General features: G+C 54.6%; 1 protein-coding gene across 1 annotated transcript; it reads left to right on the forward strand.

Annotated features, from left to right (window-relative positions):
• Positions 1-6,446: 6,446 nt before the first annotated feature.
• On the forward strand, positions 6,447-16,843 carry TNFRSF4 (TNF receptor superfamily member 4). The gene is made up of 11 exons (XM_056826207.1): positions 6,447-6,552; positions 7,769-7,891; positions 8,112-8,217; positions 9,611-9,680; positions 10,256-10,416; positions 11,413-11,475; positions 11,831-11,952; positions 12,084-12,150; positions 12,306-12,511; positions 13,129-13,248; positions 13,380-16,843. Exons 1-11 carry the CDS (start codon positions 6,447-6,449, stop codon positions 13,439-13,441), a joined length of 1,206 nt encoding a protein of 401 aa, XP_056682185.1. The 3' UTR covers positions 13,442-16,843.
• Positions 16,844-18,390: the final 1,547 nt, after the last annotated feature.

Consider the following 18,390-nt stretch of genomic DNA (forward strand, 5'->3'; position numbering starts at 1 on the left):
TCACCCTTTTTTGTACTGTGTCCCCAAATGCTTTTCCTTTCATTTGTTTGGCACTTTGGGCAAATCACCTATTTTGTGTTGGGGGCTGGAAAGGGGTCTCCCTTTCTTCAGTAGAATGATGGGGCTGAGCTGGGTGCCTCGTCACGTCTACCTTTGAGTCATGGTGAAGCCCTCCTTGAACACTCCCATCTGGATTCTGGGGGATAAGACCACACGACTCCAGATACATACAGAGTTGATGTGAAGTGATATTTGGGGTCAAGGCACCCATAAATGTAGAGAGGACCTCAGGAAAGACCCAAATAGCACCTGTAGCCAAGCCGAAGTTCACCAATGCACAATGTGGGGAAGGGTGGAGAATTTCTAGTTTCTGTAGAAAATGTTCTGGGGATTTTAATGAGCTCAATATGAGTCAACATGTGATGGGCTCCCCAAAAAAACAAGTGTGACCTTAAACTATACCGAGACGTCAAGTGCCCAGAACTAGGAAGTTTCCCGTCCAGTTTGTTGTCCTTTGTCCTACCTGGACCACGTTAGCAGTGTTGTGTTCATTTTGAGCAAGGAAGGATCTTGTTAAGTTTGAGAGGGACCAGGATGGTAAAAGGCTTTGAGGCCACACAGTATGGTGGCGTTTCCTCGAAGAAACTAGAGGTGTTTAGAGTAGAAAAGAGAAGGTTGTTAGAGGGAAGAGAGTGCGGGGTGGACAGGATCTCTCCATGTATGGACCTGAGAGCCTTCAGATCTTTGGAAGAAGGATTAAACGGACCTGAGGGACAGGACAAGCCTCTTAACAGACCGTGCCAAAGCAGAATTCAGTGCCTTTCCTCTGTTGATTATATCCAATTATCCCGTGTAACGTGTGTTTGTACATACGCGTATATAGATATAGTTTCCTCCATAAGACAGAGTTCCTTGAGATCAGGCACTCTCGTTTAGTTTTCTGTATATCCTCAGGGCTTAGCACAATTCCTGGCACTTTAATCAAATGGCTGATTTGAAGAGACTGCCTTAGATCTATTGGGCTCCCCGTTTCACACTGAGTATCTGTAGAAGGGATTTCTTGCCCAAGCACTGCTTGGATGAAATGGTCCCCAAGGTCCTTCCCACTCGGGTTCTGTGTTATGTTGGTTCCAGACACAGAGGAAAAATCACAGGACGAGAATCTGGTTTAGAGGCAGCATCAAGGAAGTTGGCTTGGCTGGGTGGTACAGTTCATAACGTAGAACGAGTCTGGAAAGATAGGTCCGAGCCCAATCGGGACAGGCTTGAAATGCCCAAGAAATTGGTATTGGAGCCAGACTTGAACTTCTGGTTAAGTGTGGTGGCTGTGTGGATACTGGCTGGGACAGGGGAGAGCCTGGAAGCAGGGAGGCCAATGAGAAGGTTTCTGAGGGAGACACGAGCTTACTAATTGGGGTAGAGGCTTCATGAGTGAAGAGAATTGACGTGGAGAAAGAATCAGCCAGACTTAGCAACTGATTGGATGTCAGTGGGGGAAGAGTCCTAAGTCTTGAACCCTTGGGCAATGGTACCCCTAATAGAAGCAGGGAAGTTTAGAAAAGCCTCCATAAAATGAAAAGGGATGACAGTGACCCCCCAATCTCCCTTCTGTGATCCCTTGCGATGACAGCACAACCCCCCAGGGGATTTATGACCTACAGATTGGGAATGATTGGGCCAGATGATTTGACTCTCCTCTCAGTTCTAAATTTTATAGTCCTGTGGTGGATAAAAATTTCAGGGTGCCCAATTTAGGCCTGATATCAGGGGGAAAACATTTCAAAAATAATATTTTTAGTCAGGCCTAGAGATGGGAGGTCCTGGGTTCAAATCTGGCCTCAGACACTTCCTAGCTGTGTGACCCTGGGCAAGTCACTTAACCCTCTTTGCCTAGCCCTTACCACTCTTCTACCTTGGAGCCAATACACAGTATTGACTCCAAAACAGATGGTAAGGGTTTTTAAAAATAATAATAATATTTCCCCCAATTGCCTGTAAAAACAATTTTAACATTATTTTTATTTTTATTTATTTATTTTTAAACCCTCACCTTCAATACTGTGTATTGGTTCCAAGGCAGAAGAGTGGTCAGGGCTAGGCAAAGGGGTTAAGTTTAACATTACTTTTTTTAAAATTCTGGGTTCTTCTAAATGGTCACCCTAGTGCAATTATTATCAATAATATGGAAATAGATCTTGATCAATGACACATGTGAAACCCAGTGGAATTGCGTGTTGGCTATGGGAAGGGATTGGTGGGAGGGGAGGGAAAGAACATGAATCACGTAACCATGGAAAAATATTCTAAGTTAATGAATTAAATAAATAAACTTAAAACACATTCTGAGTTCTACATTCTCTCCCTTCCTCCCTGCCTCTTCCCTAAGATGATAAGCAATCTGATACAGATTTGACATGTGCAGTCATGTAAAACATTTTTCCACATTAGTCATTTTATAGACAGGTACCGAAACAGAAAAAAAGGAAGAAAGAAAGTTAAATATAGCATGTTCTGTGGCATTTAAACTCCATGAGTCCTTTCTCCGGAGGCGGGTGGCATTTTTCATCAGAAGCCCTTTGGGATTGGCGTGGATCCCTGTATTGCGGAGAAGAGCTTAGTCATTCGCAGTTGTTTTTCATCCGATATGGCTCTCCTGGTTCTGCCCACTTCACTTTGTATCAGTTCATAGAAGTCTTTCCAGGAATCGTGCTGCTCGTCCTTTCTTATACAGCACAAGAATATTCCATCGCCATCCTCTACACAGTGTACTCAGCCACTTCCCAATTGGTGGACGTTCCCTCAGTTTCCGGGTCCAAAAGGAACTGCTGTCGGTATTTTTGTCCAAATAGATCCTTTTTCTTAAAGCAAAGACAAAGACTTTCTAACAGCTAGAGCTATCCAAACGGGGGTGGGCTGCTTTAGGAGGTGGAACTCTTCCCTCCCTAGAGGTCCTCACGCAGAGATTGGGCAGCCCCTTGTTGGGACCCAGAAAGGGTTCCTGGCCAAATATGGGTTGGACTGGATGGACCCCAAGGATGCTTTCCGGGTCTCGAGATTAGGGGTCCATTGAGGCTAAGGAACTGAAGGACATTTTGCTTGGCCTTCAATGACAGAATGTTGACAGGGCTTGGTAGACCATCGCCATCCATGGGAATCAATCATTTGATATGGCAGCTGAGAAAGCAGATACTTCCTCAGGCTACCTGGAAGAGGCACAGTGTGGGTAGAGCACCAGACCTGGAGTTGAGAGGACCTAGATTTAAATCTGATCTAGCTGTGTGACCCTGGGCAAGTCACTTGACCCCAGTTGCCCAGCCCTTATTCTTCTGTCTTAGGGTTTTTTTTAAAGGTTTAAAAAGAAAAAGAGGCATAGAGTGTCCAGGAATAGGGAAACAAGAGTCTAATACTCAAGTCCACCTTGATCAGACCACCCCAGAAGTATTCTGCTCCATATTTAATGCACGAGGTTTGTAAATGGTTGAAGGGTCTCAAGTTCACACCACGAAGGCAGGTTGAGGGAACTGGGGAAGAAAAGGTTGGGGGTAGAGGGTGGGGCGCACGTGACACCCGGAAGGGTCCAGGAGGGGGAACAGTGGAAGGCCTCCCAGAGAAGCCAATTTAAGCTTCATGTCAGGGAGGTCTTCCTCACCCTCCTCACATCCGTCTTCAAGCAGAGGCAGAGGACTCGTCGAGACTCTTCCCATCGTGGCAGAGTCTGCTGTTTCCAGGTACAGATTGTAGTAGGGGCCTCGAAGGTGGATCCAACTGAGATTCTGTGATTCTATGAAAAACACAACTGACAACCTCAGCATCCGCTGAAAGGGGCTTTCCCCTGTGGGGGAGGAAGGACCTCAGGCGCCCGGGGCCCTCAGTGCAGAGGCCGCGTCCCAGAGGGAGGCAGGAAGATGATGAGCTGGCACCAGTACCCCTGGAGGCCTCTGGCACTCCTCTTCCTCCTTGCTGCCCAGCTGCGTCTGGCCTCTCTGAACCAATGTGACAAGAATACCTACTCCTTAGGGGGCAAGTGCTGCCAATATTGTCAGCCTGGTGAGTCCTGGGATGGGAGGCACCCCCGGGGACTGGGGAAGAGGAAAGCCACCAGGGCACGGCACCAGGGGGTGGGCACGAAAGGGCTAAAACTGGAAGGGACCTCTCAGGTCAACTAATCAAAGAGGAAGGAACCGAGGCCCCGGGAGGTGAAAGGTTACACAGGCAGGAAAGAGCAGACGAGGATTCCTGGACTCTGAACCAGCCCGGGAAGCAGGGGATTGAGGGGAAAAGTCAGGACGAGAACAAGCATCTAACGAACGTCTGGCACTGCGCCAAGTGCTTTAGGAAGGGTTCATTTGGTCCCCAAAACAACTCAGAGAGGCAGATGTTATTGTGATGCCCATTTTACAGTTGGGGAGACAGAGGGCGACAGGTTTGCCGGTTGGATTTCAGGTCAGGTCTTCCTGATTCCAGACCCAGAGCTCTATCGACTTCGTAACCTGTGTTATGCCTGTGTGAGGCGTAGACTAGGTGCCAGGCACGGACATAGGGGAAGGGGGTCCAGAGAAAGGTCAAAAACAGTCCCTGCTCTCACAGACCCCCCAGTCTAAGCAGGGAGGCAACATACCACCAACTATGTACAGACAAGACGTAGACAGATGTAGTCTCAGAGGAAAGGAACTCTGAGGAGATCCAGAAAAGGCTTCCTGCTGAAGATGGAATTTTAGCTGAGACTTAAAGGAAGCCAGGAGGAGGGAGAGCATTCCAGGCACTGGGTTCAGCCAAGGGAAAGGCAGGGAGTTGAGGGATGGAATCAGGAGAAAGAGCAATGAGTCCAGGCTCACTGCTTCACAAAATGTATGAATGGACTAAGGTGTAAGTCTGAAAAGGTAGGGAGAGGGGGTGATCAGGTGGCTCCGTGGATAGAGCACTGAGCCTACAGATGGGAGGTCCTGGGTTCAAATCCGATCTCAGACACTGCCTATCTGTGTGACCCTGGGCAAGTCACTTAACCCCCATTGCCTGGCCCTTACCACTCTTCTGCCTTATTATAGAAACTTAATATTGATTCTAAGACAGGTTATCAGTTTAAAAAAATTAGTCCAGACAGATGTGAAGTGACAAAGGTGTGGACCAGGGGAGTGGGAAGGCAAGAGGAGGGAAGAGGGTATATTTGAGAGATATTAGGAATGTAGAAATGGCATGACTTGACAACTGATTGGGCTTGGGGGGGTGACTTGTGTTGTCCCTGGGGCAAGTCTCCTTTCCCTGGTCCTGGGTTTGGCTGCAGTCTGCTGGAAGGGGTAGAGTATGAGCAGGGGATGGCATCTTCTGGCTTTTTTTTTTTAATTTGAAATTTTTTATTTAATTTATTTAATTAATTAATTTCCATGGTTACAAGATTCATGTTCTTTACCTTCCCTCCTCCCCCCTCCCCCCCTGTAACCAATGAGCATTTCCACTGGGTTTTACATGTGTCACTGACCAAGAACTATTTCCATATTAACATTTACACCAGGGTGATCATTTAGAATCTCCATCACCAATCATAGCCCCAGCGACCCATGTGATCAAGCAGGTTTTTTTTTTTTTCTGTTTCCGCTCCCACAGTTCTTCCTCTGGATGTGGATAGCATCTTTCTCATAAGTCCTTCAGAATTGTACTGAGTCATTGCATTGCTGCTAGTAGAGAAGTCAGTTACATTCAATTGTACCACAATGTATCCATCTCTGTGTACAATGTTCTCCTGGTTCTGCTCCTCTTGCTCTGCATCAATTCCTGGAGGTTGTTCCAGTTCACGTGGAATCCCTCCAGTTTATTATTCCTTTGAGCACAATAGTATTCCATCACCAACAGATACCACAATTTGTTCAGCCATTCTCCAATTGAAGGGCATCCCCTCAGTTTCCAGTTTTTGGCCACCACAAAGAGCGCAGCTATGAATAGTCTTGTACAAGTCTTTTTCCTTATTATCTCTTTGGGGTACAAACCCAGCAGGGCTATAGCTGGGGATGGCACCTTCTGGAGCATCCTGGAGGCAGAGGGACAGCTTCACTCCCTTTGAAGGCACTGTGCCTCCTTGGCATCTCTGTATGAGAGCTGTGGTCCTTAGGCACGCCCCCCTCCAACCTTGGGTCCTGGGGGTAATGCTCTTGGAATCGGCAGATCAGAGTTAAAGGGTCCTTAACTGGGGTTGTGGAGGTCCCATCCAAGTCACTGTTGCCCCAGCAAGACCCTGCGGCAGGGAGTCCTCCCACACCCCTCCTTTCTAGGGCCAGGAGAGGGACAGTGTGTGCCCATGGGCCCAGGGCTATGTGTGGGGAGGTGAGCTTGCCTGCCTGGAGGAGACAAGCCTGGGGGTGGCTGCAGTAAACCTCAGGGGTACCCGGCCTCCCTGGGATCTGGCTCAGATATTAGACTCCAACCACAATATTCAACAGTTAGTGCCGGGCACCATGCTACATGCTGGGGATCGGAAGCCAGAGGGGAAGCAGTCCCTGCCCTCGAGAAGCTTACACTCCGCTGAAGGACCCATGGTGAGCCTCGAGGCCAAAGACCTGGGTTGGAATTGTGCCCGAGACCCTTAGGCAGGAGCCACCATTTGTGCCAGGTGGGCTGAGCTCTCTGTCCTTCGGGATGGACTCAAGGACCTCATAGTCAGAGAAAACCATCCAGACCTTCCTGATGAAGGCCAACCTCCTGTCTGTCCCAAGCCCTCCCACCCTTCATCCTGGGTGGGATGCTGACAAGGGCGGCTTCTTGGGCTTCACTAGTCATTTCCCACCAGTACTGCCCCGGGAGATCGGAATCCAGCCTTCTGGGGCTGCAGGAGTCATCCTCACCCCCATTTTGCAGATGAGATCATTGAGGCTCAGACTAGTGTCAGAGCTGGGACTTGAGCTCAAGGCTAGCAGTGTTTCCACAACAGGGCATTTCTATAGCACCTACTATGTGTCAGGCACTGTGCTAAGCACTTTACAAATAGCTCATTTGATCCTCCCAACAGAACTGGAAGGTAGGAGCCATTGTACAGGGGAAACTGAGGCAGACAGAGGTTAAATGACTTGTCCAGGGTCATAAAGCTAGTAAGTGTCTGAGGCAGGATTTGAACTCAGGCCTTCCTGACTCCACCATGCCACTGGCTACATCCATGATACTAGACTGCCAGCCTCTAAGTAATTCCTGTTTTGTTTTGTTTTTTAAAGGCCCTCCCCTTCCATCTTAGAATTAATGCTGGGTATCAATTCCAAGGCAGAAGAGCCGTAAAGGCTAGGCCATGGGGGTGAAGGGACTTGCCCAGGGTCCCCCAGCTGGGACGTGTCTGAGGCCACATTCGAACCCAGGACCCCACATCTCTAGGCCTGGCTCTCCATCGACTAAGCCACCTCCACCCCCCATGATAGGTTCTTAATGCATTTTAGTCTGTAAGGCTGGCCCCAGAAGAAGAGCATTCCCTGAGCAGGGCATAGGATCAGCAGCTTGGGCCTCAGGGAGGGCTTCCTGGGAGAGGTGACACCTGAGCTGAGCCTAGAAGGAAGACAAAGGTTCTGAGGAGCAAAGATGAGAGAACTGTTCCCCAGGCTCAGGGGCTGACTAGTGCAAAGGTGTGGAGGTGGTAGATGGCGCATCTCACTTGGGGAAATCGCCAGAAGCCCTGTTTGGCGAGGGCAGGATGGGCAGTTGGGGGTGGAGGGAGGGGATTGCGAAGATGAGGCGCTGCCCTGGGGATTGGGCGACAGAGCAAAGCTCACGCTGGCTCCCCTCGGCCCCACCGCAGGTTTTGGGATGGTGAAGCGCTGCACCAACAAAGAAGACACTCAGTGCCAACGCTGCGAGGAAGGCTTCTTCAGCGAGGGTCGCATCTACTACTCCTGCAATCCCTGCACTAAGTGCAACGTCGGTGAGAGCTGGAGCCTCCTCCCCTCCCTGCCGCCTCCCTCCCGGGCCGCCTCTGGGGTCCCTCGCTTTCCCCGAGGCCTGCCTTGGCCTGTAGGCACCTCCCTCACAGCTCCCGTGGCCGAGGCCTCCCCTGCCTCCCGCAGCCGCTCGGGGCCTCCCCAGAAGGGCAGCAAATGGAGTCTGGGGCTCTTAGACCAGACTCGGCCTCACTGGACCCCAAGGCTGGCACGACCGCTTCTTCCTGCCCAGAGCTGCCCCCTCCATCCCTCCCGCCAACCGCTGGAAGCAACGTCGTGGGCACCCCCTGGTCTTCCCAAAGAGGGTGTCGTAACGGGCCTCCCCCCATTCCGAAGTCTTCCAATTCTGACATCCTGGGTTCTGAGGCTGCTTCTAGCTCTGATGTTCCCTGTTCTAGGGCCCTCCTAACTCTGACATCCCCTGTTCTAAGGCCCCTCCCGGCCCTGACATCCCCTGTTCTAAGGCCTCTCCCGGCTCTGACATCCCCTGTTCTAAGGCCTCTCCCGGCCCTGACATCCCCTGTTCTAAGGTCTCTCCCTGCTCTGACATCCCCTGTTCTAAGGCCCCTCCCTGCTCTGACATCCCCTGTTCTAAGGCCTCTCCCGGCCCTGACATCCCCTGTTCTAAGGCCTCTCCCAGCCCTGACATCCCCTGTTCTAAGGTCTCTCCCTGCTCTGACATCCCCTGTTCTAAGGCCTCTCCCAGCCCTGACATCCCCTGTTCTAAGGCCTCTCCCGGCCCTGACATCCCCTGTTCTAAGGTCTCTCCCTGCTCTGACATCCCCTGTTCTAAGGCCTCTCCTGGCCCTGACATCCCCTGTTCTAAGGTCTCTCCCAGCCCTGACATCCCCTGTTCTAAGGTCTCTCCCTGCTCTGACATCCCCTGTTCTAAGGCCTCTCCCAGCCCTGACATCCCCTGTTCTAAGGCCTCTCCCAGCCCTGACATCCCCTGTTCTAAGGCCTCTCCTGGCCCTGACATCCCCTGTTCTAAGGCCCCTCCCGGCCCTGACATCCCCTGTTCTAAGGTCTCTCCCTGCTCTGACATCCCCTGTTCTAAGGCCTCTCCCAGCCCTGACATCCCCTGTTCTAAGGCCTCTCCCTGCTCTGACATCCCCTGTTCTAAGGCCTCTCCTGGCCCTGACATCCCCTGTTCTAAGGTCTCTCCCAGCCCTGACATCCCCTGTTCTAAGGCCTCTCCCAGCCCTGACATCCCCTGTTCTAAGGCCTCTCCTGGCCCTGACATCCCCTGTTCTAAGGCCCCTCCCGGCCCTGACATCCCCTGTTCTAAGGTCTCTCCCTGCTCTGACATCCCCTGTTCTAAGGCCTCTCCCAGCCCTGACATCCCCTGTTCTAAGGCCTCTCCCTGCTCTGACATCCCCTGTTCTAAGGCCTCTCCTGGCCCTGACATCCCCTGTTCTAAGGTCTCTCCCAGCCCTGACATCCCCTGTTCTAAGGCCCCTCCCTGCTCTGACATCCCCTGTTCTAAGGTCTCTCCCGGCCCTGACATCCCCTGTTCTAAGGCCTCTCCTGGCCCTGACATCCCCTGTTCTAAGGCCCCTCCCGGCCCTGACATCCCCTGTTCTAAGGCCCCTCCCTGCTCTGACATCCCCTGTTCTAAGGCCCCTCCCGGCTCTGACATCCCCTGTTCTAAGGTCTCTCCCGGCTCTGACATCCCCTGTTTTAAGCTTGCGTCTCCCTCTCAGTGCTCTGATGCTGTGGCTGGAAGGCGGTTTCTGGCCGGCCGCGGGCTCCTGGGACAGCGCCAGTGATCCGGTGATCCGCTCTGGCTCTGTCCTCCCTCATGCCTGGGCAATCCCCTGCGCAGGGTGTGAGGAGGCTTCCTGCACCCAAAGGCCCAAGCAGGGCGCCAGTGCGTGGCCGTCGGGCCACTCTCGCCTTCTGGGGTCACGGCGGTCCGATGAGCCGCTCTGGGGGGCAGATAGCGGGGGCAGAGGCTGAGCGGGAGTCAGTCCAAGCCGAACAAAGGCTCACCTCCTCTGGTCAGCGCGTGACAAAACAGACAAGACAGCAGCAGCTGGGTGGCTCAGGGGAGAGAGCCCAGCCTGGAGAGGGGGGCGGGCCTGGGTTCCAGCGTGGCCTCAGGCTCTTCCTCACTCCCCTGGGCAAGTGGCTTCGCCCCTGGCCTGGCCTTCCCGCTCTCTGCCTGGGACGATGCTCCACACTGTCAAAGGCCTCCCTTTTGTCTCAGAGACGCCAAGTACGACTTCCAGGGCCGCAAAGGAAGGGAGGGCTTAAGAACCCCCAGAGAGGTCGGGGCCGCCCAGGGGGAAGAGGTGGGCCTCGTCTGGGGATCCCTTCTAGCGCCCTTCTGTCCCCCTGCCACCAAGCAAGACCTGCCCGGGGGTGGGAGAGAAACTGCAGAGACCCGGAGGAGCTGCCCTGAGCCTGGGGAGCCCCTGAGCCGGCACCGGGGCGTCGGGAGGCTACCGAGAGAAGACGGCCCAGGAACGCGCGGGAGCGTGGGAGGCCGAGAGGGCCGGAGACAGGCGTGAGTGCGGAGGCTTCTGGGAGAGACGAGCCCAGAGCGGGCATCCCCCGGCACGGGGCTCCAGGGATTCCACGTTGGAGCCAGGGAGATGGAAAAGGGGGCAGGGCCGACATCTGTTATAGATGGGCAAACTGAGGCCCAGGGAAAAGGGGCGCCTCCGAGGCCATCTCCAGGGAGCAAGTGGCCCCATGGGCATCGGCTGTCCTGTGACGGCCAGCCTGGGCTTTCCCCACTGCCAGATGCCCAGGACTAAGAGTTCAGGTCAGGGAGGACTGCTCCATGGAGGTGGTTCTCTGTCCAGTCTTTAGAGGGAGGCTCCCGAGGCGGGAGAGAGTGGAAGGGCATGCCACGTGGAAGGAGGAAGACAGAGGGGGGAGAGGCAACAGGGAAGCCCGAAGAAGCCTTCTCCCCATCTTCCCCTTCCTTCTCCTCCTTCCTCCTCTTTCTCCTCCTTCCTTCTCTTCCTCCTGCTTCTTCTTCCTCCTCCTTCCTCCTTTTTCTCCTCCTTCCTTCTCTTCCTCCTGCTTCCTCTTCTTCCTGCTTCCTCTTCCTTCCTCCTCCTTCCTCCTCTTCTTCTTCCTCCTCCTTCCTTCTCTTCCTCCTGCTTCTTCTTCCTCTTCCTTCCTCCTCCTCCTTCCTCCTCTTCCTCCTCCTTCCTTCTCTTCCTCCTGCTTCCTCTTCCTCCTGTTTCCTCTTCCTCTTCCTTCCTCCTCCTCCTCCTTCCTCCTCTTCCTCTTTCTCCTCTTTCTCCTCCTCTTCCTCCTCTCCCTCCTCCTCTTTCCCTTCTTCCTTCTCCCCCTCCCCCACACTCAGAGCCGGGGAGCCCCCTGGAGCATAGACCTCTGCTGGGGTGTGGAGGAGCCTCCCAGAGGGGGCAGAGGGGACCCCTGCAAGGCAGGTCTGCCAGGGTGTAGATCAGGGGTCCCCAAGGGGCACCTCTTCCATGGGTGGTCAGTGAGAGGAGCACAGGATGCCCCTGCATCTGCTGCCCCGTAGAGTGGTGGTGGTGCTGGGCCTGGGCAAGGTGTGGCAGGCCCATCCCAGCCAGCAGTCCCAGCGGTGGGAGGGACAGTGAACTGGGGAGCCCTGGGGAGCCCTGGGGAGCCCGCCTCTACCCAGCTCTAAGCCCTTTCCAGCTATGATGCCATTTGGTGCTCACAGCAGCCCCGGAAGGAGGAGCTCTTCTTAGCCCCATTCTACAGCCGGGGAAATGGAGGCAGCAGAGGCGAAGGGACTTGCCGGCTGCCTTTGAACTCGGGTCTTCCCGGCGGGCCCTTTCCACGGTCTTGGGGGAGGGAGAGGAGGCCCGGGCCCTGTTCTCTTCCGTTCAGTTCCGAGGCCAGGAATGCGCCCGGGGGCAGCTTGTCGGCCCGGGCCCGCCCCGGGGGGCAGAGGGAGCCCCGCACTGACGCCCCTTCCCCTCGTGCTGCCCAGGAAGCGGGAGCCGGGTCTGGCAGCGCTGCAACAGCTCCAGGGACACCGTGTGCCAGTGCACCGCCGGGACGCAGCCCGTGGAAGCCTTCAAGCAGGGAGTGGGTGAGCGGCTCCCCTCGGAGAAGAGCGTGGGGGGACACGGCCCGGGCCGGGCCCTCCTCCCTCCCCCTCCCCCCTCCCGGAGCGGGGGAGCCGGCTGGGGCCCGATACGCTCTCCTTGTCTTTGCTTCCAGAGTGCTCCCGCTGTCCGCTGGGACACTTTTCCCCGGGAGGAAACACCAAGTGCAAACCGTGGACCAAGTAAGAGGCCTCCGCCGCGCCCGCCTGCTGGGAGGGGCCGGGAGCCCCCGCTCTGCCCCCGCCCGGCGCCTTGAGGGACCCCACACCCCAGGGGGGGGCGGCAGAGGCGGGGGGGGGGGGCCGCTCACGCGCCCGCCTGCACTCCCACTCCTCAGCTGCACCGCCCTGGGCAAACGCACCCTGCGAGCAGGGAGCAGCGAGGCAGACGCGGACTGCGAGGACCCCGACGTGCCCCGGCCCCCCCGAAGCCCTCCAACGTCCCCCCGGACCTCGACCCCTGGCTCCTCCCCCACCAGTGCCTCGAGGGCCGCCACCCAGAGCCTCAGACCGGACCCGAAGCCCAGACCTGACCGAGACCTGTGTAAGCCGCCGTGTCCTCCCCTGGCTCTCCGGGCCCTCCGCCCGGCTGTGTGTAGTGCACTTTGGCTGTCCCTAGAGCCCCCAGGCGGGAGTCCTCGGTTCGAATCCTGCCTCTGGAACTCCTCTTTTGGTAAAGCCTCCCCTTCCACCTCAGAAGCAACACTCTAAGCACCGGGCTGCCCCCGAATCCTCCTTGTAAAGATGAGGAAATGATGGGGGCCGCTGCGGGGCTCGGGATGGAGCTCAGCTCTAAAGAGGGAGATCTTGACCCGCCTTGGCCCGAGCCAGGCCTGGGTTCCAGAGTGGCCTTGGATCCTTCCTAGCCGGGTGACCTTAGGCAAGTCACTTCCCCATGGCCCAGCCCTTGCCCTTCTGTCTCAGAGTGGTTACTAAGACAGAAAACAAGGGTTAAACAATCGAGAGCGCACGAAGTGGGTTCTCCGGTTCCCCTTTGCTCCCGCGGCCTCCCGGGCCTTCAGAGGAGCCTGCCTGGAGGGGAAGTCGCGGTCCCTTCCTTCCTTCTGCAGGGAAACCTCCCGGGAGGCCCGGGGGTTGCTGGTCCGCGGCGGGCCCAGAAAGCAGGCCTCAGCCTCCATCGCGTCCTCTCTCGCCCTCCAGTTCCGTTATCCGTCATCTTCCTAGCGGCGCTTGTGCTCTTGGTGTCTGGCTTCATCTTGCTGCTGCTCATCGCCTTCTTCTGCAGGAGGGACAAGAGGCTGGCTCTCTGCAAGCTGTCCGGTGAGTCCTCGCGGCCCTTCTCCTGCCCCCCCCCCCCCCCCAGCCGGCCGGGGAGCCCGCAGGGAGAGGGGGGCGCCGCGCCTTCAGCCTCAGCACCTCGGTCAGCGGCCTCTCCCTCCCTCCGCCAGCAGGGACCAACAGCTGCCGGATGCCCATCCAGGAGGAGCACCAGCCCAGCCTCGCCAAGGTCTGAGGCCGCCGTCCTCCGTGCCCCAGGCCCCGGCACCTCCTTCTGCGTCTGTGGGGCCGTCTGCGGTCCCAGCCAGGGCAGACCCCCAGAACCCAGGGGGAGGGACCACGGTCATCTCCCTCTGCCAGATGGGGCCCGCTGGGCCTCGCCCCCTGGGCGCTGCCTCGGGCCCTTCTTTTCCTCAATGAGCCTTTGGATTCGGTGACCTGGAAGGCGCCTTCGGCTCTGCCCGGGAGCCTTTGCAGGAGGCCCCTTCCACAGAGGGACTCTCCCGGGGCCCAAAGGAGGCCCCCTTTTATCTTTGCGCCCTTCTTCCTCCCACCACCCCACTTCTGTCTTCTCAAGGCTGGGGAGAGAAGCGTTCAGAGGCCTTGGCCCCCTTTGCCCATCTGCCACCTCCTCTGCCTCCTCCTTCTCCTCCTCCTTCTCTTTCCTCTTCCCCTCCCTTTTTTAAACCTTGACTTTCTGGGGAAAGCTGGGTGACTCAGTGGATAAAAAATCAGGCCCAGAGATGGGAGGTCCTGGGTTCAAATTTGTTTTCAGACACTTCCCAGCTGGGTGACCCTGGGCAAGTCACTTAACCCCCATTGCTCACCGCTCTTCTGCAGTGGAACCAATACACAGTACTGACTCCAAGACTGTTAGACACTTTTATCTTCTGTCTTAGAATAGATATAACTATGGATTCTAAGGCAGAAAAGTTGTAAGGGCTAGGGGTTAAGTGACTTGCCCAGGGTCACACAGCTAGGAAGTGTCTGGGTTCAAATCCAGGGCCAGTGCTTGAGCCACTATGCTGCCCCTCATATTCCTCTTTAGGGCCTTCCGCAACCCTCATCCAAGAAAATAGAAAGACATTCCAGATCATTTGGGCTGGGCATTGTCCCACTCTCCAGATGTAGCACCCACCCCCTCCCCCGGCACCCCTGCCTGTATCAGGCCCCCCTCTGTAACTGTATCAGTTTCCTTATGGCTGGTCATTCTTTCCTGCCCTCTCCCCCTTCCCCATTTCAGGCCATGCCCCCATCTCTGTAGCAGCTGAGCCCTGAGCTGCCCCGCTGGGGCCAGGCCAAACGCTGCAGGCCCATCTGCTCTGCTCTGAATATTCACCCCTATGGGGTGGCCTGTCCTGTGAGCAGAGCCCTGGGGGAGCCTCTGGGCCCCCTTCCAGCAAGCTGAGCTCCCCCTCTGAGGCTGAGCAGCCAGTGCTGCCAGGGGGCCTGAGGCCCTAAATGGGGTTTATTATATAAACCTACAGGCTGGCAAAGCAGGCTGGGAAACTGAGAGGGGGGGCATGGCTGTTTGGGCAGCCAAGGAAGCAAGTGGGGGAGTGGAGACATGGGACAAGGGGGGGAGAAGAAGGGGGAGAGGGAGTGGGAGAGAGAGAGAGGAGGAAAGAGGGGGAGAGAAAGAGAGACAGAGAGGGAGAGAGAAGAGAGACAGACAGAGACAGAGAGAAAGAGAGAGAGACAGAGAGAGACAGAGACAGAGAGAGACAGAGAGACAGAGACAGAGGGAGAGAAAGAGAGAGAGGGAGAGACACAGAGACAGACAGAGACAGAGACAGACAGAGACAGAGACAGAGAGAGACAGAGAGACAGAGAGAAACAGAGAGAAAGAGAGACAGAGAGAAACAGAAACACAGAGAGAGACACAGAGAGAGACAGAGAAGGGAGAGAGATAGAGGGAGGGAGATAGAGACAGAGACAGAGAGAGACAGAGAAGGGAGAGAGATAGAGGGAGGGAGATAGAGACAGAGAGAGAGAGAGGAAGGGAAAGACAGAGACAGAGAGAGAGAGAGAGGAAGGGAAAGAGAGACACACACAGAGAGACAGAGACAGAGAAGGGAGAGAGAGAGGAAGGGAGATAGAGACAGACAGAGAGAGAGAGGAAGGGAAAGAGAGAGAGAGGAAGGGAAAGAGAGAGACAGAGAGAGAGAGAAAGAGAGACAGAGAGAGAGAGGGACACAGAGACAGAGAGAGAGAGAGACAGAGACAGAGAAGGGAGAGAGAGAGAGGGAGAGAGAGAGACAGAGAGACAGACAGAGAGAGACAGAGAGAAAGAGAGACAGAGACAGAGAGAGAGACACAGAGACAAAGAGAGAAACAGAGACACACAGAGAGAGAGACAGAAAGGAGAGAGTCAGAGAGACAGAGAGAGAGAGAGAGACAGACAGAGAGACAGAGAGAGAGAAAGAGAGAGACAGACAGAGACAGACAGAGAGAGAGAGAGGGAGGGAGGGAGAGAGACAGAGAGAGAGACAGAGAGAGGAAACAGAGACAGAGAGAGAGAGAGAGACAGAGAGACAGAGAGAAACAGAGAGAAAGAGAGACAGAGAGAAACAGAAACACAGAGAGAGACACAGAGAGAGACACAGAGAGAGACAGAGAGGAGGGGAGAGTTGACAGGCAGACAGACAGACAGACAGATGGGCAGAGAGAACCCCTGTGCGTGCCTCTGTCTCCTCCCAGCTCTGCTGCTAGCTTGCTGTGGCTCCTCTCTCTTCCACCCTGGGCTCTGGTCCTCCAGGGGAGCCCCTGCCATTCTCCATACTGATAGTGCACTAACTCAAGGCTTTCTCCCCCTGTGGTGCTCCCACTGGTTTCAGGGCGCACTGTTGTAGGTGCCCCTGGCAGCAGGAAGGCAGACTGAGGCCAGGAGCCCTCTGGGCAGATCCCTCTCCCTGACCTTGTCCTGGCCTGCCTGGAGCAGCAGCTGGGCTAGACTGTGCTCTGGGCAGTTCTGGAAGGGATGCAGCCTGGTCCAGCTCTGCCCTCTCTGTTCGCCTCCCCTCCCCACCCCAGCCCCAGCACCCAGAATGCACTTACAAGGCCGCAGGCTGCAGACACGCAGTTAGCTTGGTGAGAGGCAGGGGGATTATAGCAGACCTACAGACAGTTTAGTGCTCTTGGTGTCAGGAAGGCCTGGGTTCGAGTCCCGTCTCCATCACGGATTAGTTCTGTGATATCCTGACCAGGGCAAGCTGATCTGCCTCTCTGAGCCTCAGTTTCCTCACTTGTAAAATGAGAATAATAACAGCACCCACCTCACGGGTCCTGCAGGTGAAGCACTCAGCCTGCCTTGCCATGTGAGCAGCCACTGACTCTCAGGGAGTGCCGAGTTCCCATTCTACCCCAGACTCGATCTTCTCATTTATAAAATGGGTCATTGGAACCAGAGTCCTGATTTGTAAACCTGGAATCCCAGTAGCAGACAGTCTCCGGCTACATCACCCCCTTCCCCCCCCCCCACCCCTTCTGTGAAGTGGCGGCAGGAAGTCTGGCTTTCTCAGCCTCAGATACAGCCATGTTTGTGGAATAAGTATTGTCTGAGCCTGAACTCGGGCACGGACACAGCGAAGTAAGTGTAAGGTCATTGCGATGCAATTCAATAAACATTTACTAAGCACTTGCTGTAGTCAAGGTCTTATTTCTAAGCCAAAGACTTAAAGAACTAAAAAGCCGGAGCAGCCGGGTTGCTCAGTAGCTAGAGAGCCAGACCTAGAGATGGGAAATCCTGGGGGCAAATGACAAAAAGACCCTTCCTAGCTATGTTACCCTAAACAAGTCACTTCACCCTGTTTGCCTCAGTTTCCTCATCTGTCGAATGAGCTGGAGAAGGAAATGGCCAACCACTCTGGGGTCTCTGCCAAGAAAACCTCCGAAATGGAGTCCCAAAGAGTCAGGCACGCCTGAAAAAGACTGAACAGCAAAAGATAATCGTGGAGAGTGGGATGGGTTGGAGAAGGGATTGACTTGAGTCAGGGAGACCCATTATAAGCTAAGGTATAACAAAGAATTATCCTTAGTGGCTCTGGGCTCGAGAAGGAGCAATGGGTGACAAAGAGACACAGACGAGTCCATCTTCGTATGGGACGGCGTTGATCCCTGATGCCATTCTCCTTAGAAAGATAATTAAAGGAAAATGTGAGAAATAATAGAACACGGGGAGGCAAGAGGAAAATAGATAGAAAAGAGGAAAAGAGTATCAAGCGCAAGAATGGAAAATCCAAGAGGAAAACCAGGGGAGGGAGTTAGTGAGTTCGGTGGAAATTTGTTGTTTCTTTTGATTGGTAAATAAATAAATAAATTACAAAACAAAATAGAAAAGAAAACATACCAAATCGAGGTCCGACTTTATTGAATAAACACAAAGAGGGAACTTGCAAGTTCAGAAAGCCTGCTTGGATAGTGATTTGATTTGGGGGAAGTTGGGGAGAAAAGGGGTAGAAAGGGGGGAAAATAATCAGTTCTGTTTGGGGGTAGGTTGAGTTGGAAAATCAGATGTAGGAATGTGTAGCAGGCAATAAATTGGCTGTCCTGTCTGAGTCTCTGGGTAAGACCCCCTTATGGACCAAGATCTAGGGGTACAAAGAAAGAAGACAGTTCCTGCTCTCAAGGAGCTCATGGTCTAATTCACTAGAGTGAAGGGGGATTGGGAAAGGTTTCATGTAGAAGGTGGGATTTCAGCTGGGTCTAGAACGAAACCAGAGAGCCCAGGAGGAAGAGATGAAGAGGGAGAGCATTTTCTTCATGAGGGACAACCAGTGAAAATGCCCAGACTTGGGCATTGCTACTAATGCCTCCCTTCAGAAAGGACTGCCCATTTCCCCATCAGATATGTTGTCTATATGTATGTAGTCTGCCCCTTGTTATGTGTGAGCTGGGTGAGAGCAGGTGCTGTTTTTGGCTCTCTTTGTATCCCAGCTCTTGGCACACTGCCTGTCTGACCATGTCCTCCTCATCCCCCTTGTTGATTCTTCAGAGATCATGTTCTGAACGTGTTTCCTCAGGGCTCTGGTGGCTTGAGGCAAGTCACTTCACCTCCTTGGTATCATTCTCCTGGTCTAGTCTTTTCCCACAGACAGACCCCCTAGTGGAGTGGAGAGAAAAGTAAATTTGGAGTCAGAGGACTAGGGTTTGGATCTTTGCTCTAACTTATTAGTTTTGTGACCT

This window comes from Monodelphis domestica, chromosome 4 (genome assembly GCF_027887165.1).
Source record: "Monodelphis domestica isolate mMonDom1 chromosome 4, mMonDom1.pri, whole genome shotgun sequence".
Classification (NCBI taxonomy): Eukaryota; Metazoa; Chordata; class Mammalia; order Didelphimorphia; family Didelphidae; genus Monodelphis; species Monodelphis domestica.

Excerpts from the sequence above, each read along its gene's own strand:
- TNFRSF4 (XM_056826207.1), top strand. The coding sequence starts at position 6,447 with ATGCTACATGCTGGGGATCGGAAGCCAGAGGGGAAGCAGTCCCTGCCC. Across the intron at positions 8,218-9,610 it reads GTCTTCCCAAAGAGGGTGTC|TGCTCTGATGCTGTGGCTGG; the intron begins GTAACGGGCCTC and ends TCTCCCTCTCAG. Across the intron at positions 12,512-13,128 it reads CAGACCTGACCGAGACCTGT|TTCCGTTATCCGTCATCTTC; the intron begins GTAAGCCGCCGT and ends CTCGCCCTCCAG.